Source organism: Megascapheus bottae, chromosome 6, assembly GCF_031878675.1.
Source record: "Megascapheus bottae isolate mThoBot1 chromosome 6, mThoBot2.hap1, whole genome shotgun sequence".
Lineage (NCBI taxonomy): Eukaryota > Metazoa > Chordata > Mammalia > Rodentia > Geomyidae > Megascapheus > Megascapheus bottae.
This window is the reverse complement of record NC_143514.1, coordinates 18,079,101-18,091,128: the sequence shown is the minus strand read 5'-3', so window position 1 is coordinate 18,091,128 and position 12,028 is coordinate 18,079,101. Positions and strand designations below refer to the sequence as shown.

Sequence of the window (12,028 nt, the reverse complement as noted above, 5' to 3'; positions counted from 1 at the left end):
CAGAAAGAAACAATAAAAACTAGATTAGAAATAAACACATTAGAAACTAAAAACCATACAAAGAATTAAAAGTCAGGTGGCTCTTGCTTGTAATCCTAGCTTTTCAGAAGGCTGAGATCTGAGGATCACATTTCAAAGCCAGCCCAGGCGGGGAAACTCTATGAGACTCTTTAACCATCAACCAGAGTTGGTGCTATGGATCAAAGCAGTAGAGTGCTAGCCTTGGGCAAAAAAAGAGTTTAGGGACAGTTCCTAGACATTGAGTTCAAGCTTCAGGAATGACAAAAAAATCGACAAAAAGGTTTTTTTTTTTAATAAACAAAATTGACAAACCCTTAGCAAATCTTACTAAGAAAATAAATCACTCAAATAAGACCAAAAAAGGAATATCACAACAAGTAAAATTCAGAATAAGTGAATAATTCTTTTTAAGAAACCATCCTCAGTACTTTATCATTTGTTGATAATTGAGAAACTACAATTAGTGTTCATGTTTGCTTTCTTTTTTGATTTCTATATTTTTTTGTTAGCCCTAATTTTCCTTTTTACTTTTTTATTAAAGAATCTATTAACATTGATTTTTACATCATATTTCATATGACATGTTTAACAAACAAGTGTTCAAGAAGGGAATCTCTATAGATTTCTATATTTTTTTTAAACAATCTGATTTACTAATGCTTACGAGACTAACAGAAGAGTTGGGTGAATTTTTATATGTATTTCCTTATTATCTGTCACATATAGGTAGTAAAGACCAGACTGACTATAGGCAAAACTGGAGAATATTCTGGAGTTATTGATTGTTGCAAGAAGCTTTTTATAAAAGAAGGTGTCCAAACCTTTTTCAAAGGGTACGTTCCTAACATGCTGGGCATTGTACCTTATGTAGGCTTAGATCTTGCTGTTTATGAGGTGAGTTCATTCTCAAAATATGACATTATGTGTTAGCTTTGAAATATTGCACAATAGTTTTTTATTCTAACAATGTGGTTATAAAGCTTTGCCTAAAGTTGCTCTGGACCATGTGTTTTGGGTGTTAGACATTTGGCATCCTAGTAATTTTATGTTTAGCCATTTGTTTTTTTAATATATTTTTATTGTAATTAATGGAAGGGTTACATATATTCACCAGATAGAAGGTGCATTACTTCACAAACATTGAGATACCCTTTCTCATTTCTTGATCCCCATTTCCCTCCCCTCACCCCCGCCCCTCATCTTGTTTCCCCCCTTTCCCTATCCTATTTAAAATAACCAAATACATATATATGCAGTATATCAGATAACAAGGTAAAATACTTGTTTGTTTTTTATGAAAAAATTTATTAACATTGATTTTTACATCGTATTTTAAATGTCATGTTTAACAAACAAGTATTCAAGAAGGGAACTCTGTATACAATCACTGGCACTTACATTTTAGAACAAATTAAAATTAATCTGAGGGTTTGTATGTAATATATACATATTAATCTATGTAATAAAACATTATGTCTGTAGAGTATATAGCCCATCATAGATTTTTATGTTGTTTTTTTTTTTTGGAAATGAGTTTTTGGCAACAGTAGTTATAGAAATAGAATCTGATAGTATCGTGGCTTTCAACCCTGGTGCATCTTCTAATCACTTACATGTAGGTATTTAAAAACAAAACAAAACAAAACAAGAGTTCCCTAGCTAGACCCTGAGAAAATCTGATTTAATTATCCCAGGAGAGCCCTGAGAGTCATGCTTTTAACTTACTGTCCAGAAGAATCTTATGTGCATGTAAGGCTGATAGAACAAATATTCTTGCACAGTTTTGAGTTTCAGAATTGAAGGAGATATGACAAGAGGTTGGGAATGACAGCCACCATGAAGATAGGGCAAAAGCTCCTTCAGCCAGGATTCAAGGGTCACTCTGCATTCTGCTAGTCATTTCATTTTTATGACAATATATCTGTTCAGAAAGTACCTTCACAATAGTTACCATTTAATCATAACAATCAGGTAAGAGCATGTGCTTAGAATAAGTCACTTGCAGTGTAGAAGAACAACTCTCTGAGCACAGGACCAGTGAAAGGTAGCCATATTTCCTCAGGACTTTTAACAAATAGTTACAATTTTTTATATTTTTCTTATAGTGTTATATCATGCATTTCCAGCCTTTTTGTTTTTTTACTTCTGTGATATTTTTAAAACAAAATTGTTAACATTAGTATATTAGGATTTCTCTGTTCTTTCATTTCTATAGTCCAGTATTTTTTGCTTCGATGCCAAAGTGCCATTACATATTTTTCTTTTTTTGTTAGAGGATTTCATAAATATACACAGGAAAGAAATTTTGGAATTTGATTTTTCAAAGCATCAAATTATACATTTGGATGACTGTCCCAATACATAAACTTTCTGCAATCCTTTATGGAACAAGGAGTTCTAAAACGAGTGTTTTTCCCCAGTCACTTTTATTTAAAAAAGGAATTAGGAAAGAGGTTGTATTGTAGTTAAAGGACAAATATCGTTCTCTTTATCAGCTTTTGAAGAATTATTGGCTAGAACGTTATGCACAAACGTCTGTAAACCCTGGGATAATGATTTTGCTGGTCTGTAGTACGTTGTCTCATACCTGTGGCCAGTTAGCAAGCTTCCCTCTACACCTCCTTAGAACCCGTATGCAGGCTGAAGGTGAGTTTGGGTTTTTAAATGAATTAATAGCTAAGTTAAAGTATATGCTTTAAATAAATACGAGTTAATGATTTCAAAAGCAGAAAAACTAGACTGATCAATCAAAAACAAGAGTCAAATTTATTATTTTATTGACTGGACACTTAAAAGAGTTTCAGATTTTATTCTCAAAAGTTACATTGATTCAAGATGCATCAGATTCATAAAATGCTTTTCAAATGGCAGCTCCTTTGTACAGATACTTAAAGATAATAAAAAAATAAAAACACATAAGAAAAGAAAAAAAGTTATGTTTGGCACTCTCCACATTTCCTGTAATTACTGATGATCTCATTAAATTTCTAAATGGCTAGGGAATGAACAATAATAGAAAGGGCTTTGCTCTCTTCATAGTGAGTCAAGACTCCATGGGAGCAAATAGTTTTGCCTTTGGATTTGTTATCCCTATCATATTCTGCATCAAGAATTCAACACAGCTGTGGAAGTGAACTCAGTTATTTTCTTTTAGACTACGTAGAGAGGCAATAACAACAAGGGAAGGAATCTGCCTTATCTCAGAGTGTAATGTTAGAGATTAAGATTTTAAGAAGGTAGCCTTCACCATTTTTCAAGAAGAAAACTCCTTATATAAATCTGTTGTTATCTTCTTGAGTAAATGATTTGAAGGGGGTAATGTGGTAAGTGTCTAAAATCCCTTTCTCCCTCTCTTTCTTAAATGTTTTGGGTTTGATCCATGTTGCATTTGAGGTTTAGAATTTATCTGTCCACTCTTTTATTTTATTTTTCTTGTCAGTGTGGGGCTTAAACTTTGGACCTGGGTGTTGTTCCTGAGCTTTTCAGCTCAAGGCTAGCACTCTGCCACTTGAGCCACAGCGCCACTTCCAGTTTTCTGGTGGTTAATTGGAGATAAGAATCTCATGGACATTAGTGCCTGGGCTGGCTTTGAACCACGATCCTCAGATCTCAGCTTCCTGAGTAGCTAGGATTACAGGCATGAGCCGGGCTCTGTCCACTCTTATCCCACCTGTCTATTCTTTCAATAGTGTCATTCCCAATTCCAAATGCTTCTCTGTGGTTCCTCATGAAATACTTGCAAGTTGTTCCATAGCACTTCCTGTAGTGATAGAAATACTTTATGTGTGGTATTTTTCAGTAAGCAGTTCTTAGTCCTGGAAATGTTACTGATGTTAATGAGAAGCTAAATTTGTAGTTTAGACGTGCACAGGACCATTGTATACTGGATGGTGGTGGTAGTGGTAGTGTTGCGTCAGTTTCTTTTTACTCTGAAGTAATGCCAGTTTCTTCTCATTAACACTGGTCTATCCCAATGTTTAAAGATTAAATACTGAATTTTATTATTCTCTTTTAATTTATAGCTCTGGTTGACAAAGAAACAATACCAATGACTGAGCTCATTTACAAAATATATAACAAAGAAGGAAAAGCGGGATTTTTCAGGGGCTTTACCCCTAACATCTTAAAGGTGATTCCTGCAATAGGCATTGGCTGTGTTGCTCATGAAATAGTGAAACTACTTTTTGGAATCTAGAATATCAGATTGTTGTCTTTGTTATAGTTGCTAAATCACAAGGTAATATCTGTGTTATAAGGACATCCTAACTTTTCCTATTAATTGTAATATATTTGTTAAAACATTTTCTTTATTATAAATTATATAAATTAAATAATGTTGGAAAAGTTATTTAATGATTTTAAATCCATAATGTCCATAGGCTACTTTTCTTCCTCCTTCTGTTCTTCCTCTTCCTTCATTTAACACTTCTTACTCTACATTTAATTCTAATGTGAAACTTTGTTTGTTTTTGGTGATACTGGGTTTGAACTCAGGGCTTTGGGCCAAATGCTCTACCACGGGAGTTCAAACTTTGTCAATTTGGACAAGGTAGCATTAGTTGGTTATAGGAGTTTGAATTAGCTTTTCCTTTTTCTTTGTATTTCAAAACTTTTTCTTAAAACTGAGCTTGAGAGCATTTTACATACTAAAGGGAAAAAGACAGTATATTTAATGATGTTACTTCTCTCCTTCAGAAAGTTTCCATGTTTCAACCTTAAGTCACTAAACTGTCCACATTCCTTTCTTGTTGTAGTTACCTGTGATCCCTCCTGTTCTCCTTCAATTCCTTGAGGATCTTGGCTCTTACCTCAGGGACACACCCTGGGTCATTGCACCATTATAATCTAGTGGTGTCAGTACCTATACAGGTCGTGCTTCCAATGCTTTAGTGTCTCATTTCCTTGATTTTCTCTCTTCCACTGACCTATCTCAGGCCCTCACTCCCAGTCATATCCATAATTACTAACACCACTCCACAGTCCCCCCTTTTTTAATTTCAGTCTCCTACTACCATCTATGTCTTTCTGATGTTACTTTTGTATGTGAAGTCTAAGTCCTTTTGCCCAGTGGAAAGTTGAGTCCATTGATCCTGCTTCTTCACTGTCCCTCACTCCACTCATGTCCTTAATGATAGTTCAGGTCCTCATTCCTCAGATGTATATACCTGGACAGTGAATACACCCCCCCAACACCTGATTCTACATTTATTATTATTCCCTTACATGTTCAGCAACTTGTACCTCTCTTCTTTATTATGTCCCTTTGGCTAAACTACCACCCTCTTCGTCTCTACCACCACTGTGTAGGCTCTTTTATATAGCTGAATGTGGCTGAAGAAGATAATACAATCATGTCACTAATATCACGACCACAGATCTCAGTGTGCCATTAATGTGCCCCAGAAGTCAGACTTCATGTCTTCAGCCTTCCATGATCGTTAAACAGATTCTGTATTTTCTTTTGTCCCCTGAAACTCCCAATAGTTCCTATCCAGCTTCCCCTTTATTGATATCATGTGTTGTGTGTCTGCACGTGTGCACACGCATATGGCAGTGCGTGCATGCATGTCCACACATCCATACTCAGGGCTTAAACTCAGTGCCTTGCACTTGGCTTAGCCTTTTCCTCTCAAAGCTGGTATTCTAACACTTGAGCTTGTCCCACTTGTATTTTTCTGATTTTTTTGCTGGTTAATTGGAGATAAGGGTTTCTTGGATATTTCTGCCCAGGCTGGCTTTTAACTATGAGCCTTAGATCTCAGCCAGTATTACAGGTATGCAAAACCGGTACCCAGCAATTAGTATTGCTTATTTCCCCCCAAAGGAAAGTATTGAAGGCAGATTCATGAGCTCCTTACATCTACCTACTTACACCTTTGTCCACATATTATACTTGCCTTCCTATCACGTGATGAATTGTTCATGATAAGTCAAAGCTACTATGTCGATGGATGCTATCAATCTTGTCACTTCTAGTGTACTTATAGACATTGCTTTAACAATCCTTCTTTTCCTTCACAATCACTTTTTTGTTTCTACTAGATATTAACATACAAATGTGTTCTTACTGCTTTCATCTTATAGATTTTATAAGTCCATTTCCAGTTTTTACCCCATTTCACTGTATCTTTTGATAGCAAAAGTTTCCAAGCATTATTACAGGATTTTTTTTTCAGTTTATTTCTGGGGTCAGAAATCAGGATTTTGCATGGTGGAATTAACCTGAATGATGTGACCACTGACATATATTGATAAGGCAAATAGCCAATTCTCAGAAAAATCAGAGAAACATCACCATAATTAAGAGAAGCCCCTGTATATAAATAGGCTTACAAGTAATCTAAATGTTGAAATTAGCAGATAAGGGCATTAAGCTATCATAAATTGGTTAAAGGGTTTAAGAGAAAAATGATGATATGGGTCAAAAGATGGGGACTCTTGGTAGAGAACTGAAATTATAAAAAATTGCATAGAAATTTTAGAATTTAGAAAACAATATCTGACAAAAACAACCACCACCAAAAAGTGAAAACCAAAACCAACACCCTGAATGCACTTAACAGCAACTAGAGATGAGTTCTCTTCCTCCTGAAAGGGATGGGGTTGGAGATGGTACTCAGAGGAGCTGTCGTCTCAAAGTTCCTCTTTTAATTCACTTGCAGTGTGGGTGAGGAATTCAATAGTCACAGAATTGAGTTATTTGTGGAAATTCTGAATAATGTCTCATTTTTAATAGAATACCAATTGTCTGAATTTTTGTTAGAAGTCTGTTAGTTCTGCATTACTTTTTATAAAATTTATGCTGTTACAAAGGTGTTTGTGAATTTAGTTTTCATTAATTGAATCCCATTTTCCCATTGTCATTTTTTAAATCTATCTCAACTTAATGAAAATATTCTACTATACACATACATAATAAAAACCATTAGAAATATAATACAGAAAATGCCTTTTTATATTATTATTAAGAATAGTTCAAGAGGTGATTTGTTCTTTTTTCTGAATTTTCTTTATTGGTGTACATACTCATGTATAAGGGCTTTAAACTTTATTAATTATTAATTTATTAACTAATTGTGATATTTCATACAATTTCTGATATTTATATACATGCATATAATGTACTTTGATTAAATTTACCCCTCTGTGTTACCTTTTCTTAATCCTTCCTCTTTTCTTTTTATAGAGATCTTAGTGAGTTTCATTATGCCATTTTCCATGTATATATATTAAACACTTATATAATATTCACCAAGTCCCATCATCTTTCCTTTCCTCCTCCTTTTACTTGATTTTTAAGGAAGTCAAACTGACTTTTAAGCATTTGACAAATTAAATATCTGGCACACTATAATGGAAGTCAATTAAACTCAATAAGCAAAGCATATCCCCTCTTCTCTTTGGTTACAATGGAAATTATAATGCTTTGCCATAAGCCTTGACTTACAGATATTGTGGTACGCACTAAACTGAAGACAATAAATCTCTTGCAAAGGTTTGAGGAGGTTGGTGCCTCTTGAAGCACTTTCTCTTTATATCTTACTAAAATTGTTTATGAGGTTTATATGAAACTCTAAACTATATTAAAAATTAGAAAGTATATATGATCATAAATATAATGTTCATATATGCATAATATAATGATATTTACAGCATCATCATCTAGAAGATGTTTGAAACTGCATAGAAAAACCAATACTGTAACAAGTTTCAAAATGGCGCATTTTGACAACAGAATGGTTCAAGGATTATAAAACTATCTGTAGGCTAGGCACCTCCTAACTACTCAGGAGGCTGAGATCTGAGGATTATGATTTAAAGCCAGTCTGGGCACAAAAGTCCGTGAGACTCTATCTCCAATTAACCACCAGAAAACTGGAAATGTCGCTGTGGCTCAAGTGGTAGAGTATGAGCCTTGAGCTGAAGAGCTCAGGGATAGTGCCCAGGCTGAGAGTTTAAGTACTGTGACTGACAAAACAAACCAACAAACAAAAACTAACTGTAGGCAACCAAAAGGAAAAAAAAATAAGATAAATTAGGTTATGTGAGTAAAATCCTCGTGCATTATGGGACACAAAATAATGAAAAGGCAGCCATAGAATGGAGGAAAATACTGACAAATAATTCATCCAATAAGATGTTCATTTCTAGAATATATAATTACAACTAAAAAACAAGTTATGACTTTAAAATGAGCAGAAGGCTGGAGACCTGGGTCAAGTGTTAGACCACCTGCCTAACAAGTATAAGGTCCTGAGTTCAAATTTCAGTACCATCTCTAATAAACAGAAATAGGAAAGGGACTCAAATGGACATTTCTCCAAAGAAGATATTCAGATAGCTAATAAACACATTTAAAATAGCTCAACATCATTAGGGACATTAGAACAATTAAGACATTAATAAGGTTGTACTTTATACACGCTATGCTAAGTATTGTTGTTGTTATTGTTGTACTGTATTATCAATCACAGTACAATAGCAACAACCACAAATCCCAGAACACTAGCAAATGTTGGTGAGGTGGTAGAAAAATTAGAGCCCTTGTGAACACCAGGTTACAGGTGTTTTGGAAAACAGCAGACCCTCAGAAAATTAATAATAGAATTAGCCTATGATCTAGTAGTTCTACTTTTGGATATACTAAAAAAAGACCAAAAACCCTCAAAGGAGATACCTATTTATTCATGTTTGTATCAGCAGCCGATGTAAAAGCAACACAAATGTTCATGACCATCTGTTATACATGTGGGCATGGAATTGTACTCACCCTCAAAGGAAGGTAGTTGTGATACATGTTCCAATATAGAGTGAACCTTGAGGATAAGCTAGTTACATGCATTATATGTATGATTCATATATATGAAGTAATGAGAGTAATCAACAGAGAGTAGAATGGTAGTTAGTCACCAGAGGCTGGCAGAGAAGAAGAATCCCCAGTTAATATTTAATGGGCATAGAGTTTTATTTTTTGCAAGTTGAAGACATTTGGAGATGAGTTGCACACTAGTGTAAATGCACTTCATGTGACTGAACTGTACACTTAAAATGGGTAAAGTGGTGAATTTTAGAGTATGTTCATTTTACCATAATGTAAAAAAGTTAAACTATCTTAGGGTCATTTTGCAGCATAAAGTTGTATTATTAACTTGAGGACTAAGTCACTGAAAAAAATCATTTATACAAGTCCAGTACAAATTTTTCTGGGAAAGGATACTGATATTATATATTTTGAAATATATAAACAATTAAAAAATAAATGTATTATATTTCTCCCTTTGATTTGTTTTTATTACATTGGAGTGCCCAGTGAATGAATATGGACAGATATATCTTAAATGAAAAATTGTATAACACCAGGGTTTAAATCATATCTTATTTCTTTGTTTTTTGTTAGTGTGTTTTAAGGACCCATAATTATATAGATGGAATTTTTAAAAATGGAGATCTGTCTTCCATCTATGCCCTTAACTTGTTCTGTTCTTATCCAAGTGCCTGGCTTAGGAAAATTTTATTGCTATTGTAATTGGGATAGTGTTTCTCAGTACATTGCATACATATTTTTTCTTTTCTTTCTTTCTTTAATTTTTTTTTTTTGCCAGTCCTGGGATTGAGCTCAGGGCCTGAGCACTGTCCTTGGGCTTTTCTCAAGTCTAGTGTTCTACCTTGAGTCACAGCACCACTTCAGGCTTTTTCTATGTATGTGATACTGAGGAATTGAACCTGGGTCTTCGTGCATGCTAGGCAGGTACTCTACCACTAGGCCAAACTCCTGACCTTTTATTTTATTTTTTTAAAGGAAATTAGCTGGGTGCCAATGGTTTGTGTCTGGAATCTTTGCTGCTCAGGAGGCTGCAATCTGAGGATTATACAGGAAAGTGTGTGTGGGAGTCTTATCTCCAATTAACCACTAGAAAACTAAGAAGTAAAGCTGTGGCTTAAAGTGGTAGGATGCTATCCTTAAGTGAAAGAGCTCAGGGACAGTGCCCAGGCTCTGAGTTCAAGCTCCATAACTAGCACACACACACAAAAAGTAAATTACTAACCAGTTAAAGGATACCCCTTGTTTTTATTATTAGGTTCAACAAATATAAAACTGCTATGAAGTTTCTAAATCTCTCCCACTGTCTTACCTTGTTCACACAGGTAACAGTTTACAGACAGGTCCTAGTCAGTAAGCCTGGAGCAGGTTTGAGAAGTTAATTTCTAAGTGACATCAATGCTGCTAGTCTGAGGTCCACATTGTAAACAATAAGACTTAGTTTAAATTATCTATCTGTCTGTTTATCTATCTATCTATCTATCTATCTATCTATCTATATGTCAGCAGTGATTTTTTTTTTTGCCAGTCCTGGGGCTTGAACTCAGGGCTTTAGCACTGTCCCTGAGCTTCTTTTGCGCAAGGCTAGCATTCTTAACACTTGACCCACACTGCCACTTATGGCCTTTTCTATTTATGTGGTATTGAGGAATTGAACCCAGGGCTTCCTGCATGCTAGGCAAACACTCTACCACTAAGCCACATTCCCATTTGCCCACATTTAATGTTGGATTATTTTGAGATTCTTTACATAGAATAAGGTTAGCTCATCTTCATTCAATTATTTAAAGATAATACAAATAATGAATAAAAGATTAACCCATTCTATTTTTCTTTCTTTTTCTTTTCTTTTTTTACTGTATTTTATTGTTGGAGTAATGTTTAGAGGAGTTACAGTTACATTCATCAGGTAGTAAATACATTACTTCTTGAACATTAATACCCCTTCCCATGTTTTTTTCCCTCTTTCCCTCCTCCACTCCTCCCAATCTTCTTGTTTTCCCCTTCCCTTCTCTATTTCAAATAAACAAATAAATGTATATATAATATACCAAGTATCAAAGTCAGATAAGTAACAACATGAAATAAACCATCAAGATCAATAATCACGAAGATAAACCTCTTGTTTCCTTATCCTGGGGTTCATTTAGCTTAGTCCCATCCTACATGGCCTATATAGCTTTTGAGCTGTTGTGGTCCTCTGCTATGAGGAGAATCCTAGATGTGTACTAATAATTACAAATGAGAGACACCATGGAGCCTGTTTCTTTGGGTCTGGCTTCATTTAATAGAATTTTTTTCCAATCTTTCCATTTCCTTACAAATGAGGCAATGGCATTCTTTCTGATAGCAGCATAGAATTCCATTGTGTATAAATACCACATCTTCTTGATTCATTCATCTACTGAGGGGCATCTGGGTTGGTTCCATGTCTTCTCTATGGTAAATAATGCTACCGTAAATGTGGTTGTGCTGGTAGGTTTAGTATGGCTTTGTTTCTGGACATTTGGATGAATGCCAAGGAGTGGGCTTGCTGGGTCATAGGGGAGCCCTATGTTTAGTCTTTTAAGGAATTTCCATACTGCTTTCTAGAGTGGTTGAACGAGTTTACACTCCTATCAACAGTTGCATTCCCTTCTGGCCACATCCCCACCAGCATCTGTTATTAGATTTCTTGATAGTGGCCATTCTAACTGAAGTAAGGTGGAATCTCAAAATTGTTTTGATTTGCATTTTTTTTATGGCCAGAGATGTCTATTGACCATTTTTATTTCCTTTTCAGAGAAGTCTTTCTTTAAGAGATGGTTGGGAAGGTTTTTCTTTGAGTATTTGTTTTTGAGAGATTCATTTTTTTGAGTTGTAGGTATATTTTAGATATGAGGCCCTTGTCTGTTGGATGGCTAGTGAAAATCTTCTCCCACTCTGTGGGCTTCTATTTAACTTGCTAGCTATTCCTTTGCTATACAGAAGCTCTCCAGTTTAATGCAGTTCCATTTGTCCCAACTTTCCTTAATTTGTTGTTTCTGGGCCTTTATTAAGAAAGTTTCAACCTGTGCCAAGGAGCCCTAATGTATCTCGCCTTTTCCTTCTTGTAAAGTTTTGAGGGTATCTTTTTTTCATATATTTTTTATTGTAATTAATAGAAGAGTTACATGATATTTGCCAGATAGAAGGTGCATTAATTCA

At 34.8% G+C, this 12,028-nt stretch overlaps 1 protein-coding gene across 1 annotated transcript in view; it reads left to right on the top strand.

Moving 5' to 3' along the window:
* LOC150061425 (mitochondrial adenyl nucleotide antiporter SLC25A24-like) overlaps nt 1-4,216 on the top strand; it is a 39,994-nt gene extending 35,778 nt beyond the window's left edge. The window contains exons 8-10 of the mRNA XM_090333687.1: nt 748-915; nt 2,517-2,667; nt 4,044-4,216. Of these exons, the coding sequence (XP_090189813.1) occupies nt 748-915; nt 2,517-2,667; nt 4,044-4,216 (492 nt within the window). The remainder of the gene's footprint in view (nt 1-747; nt 916-2,516; nt 2,668-4,043) is intronic.
* The last annotated feature ends 7,812 nt before the right edge of the window (nt 4,217-12,028 follow it).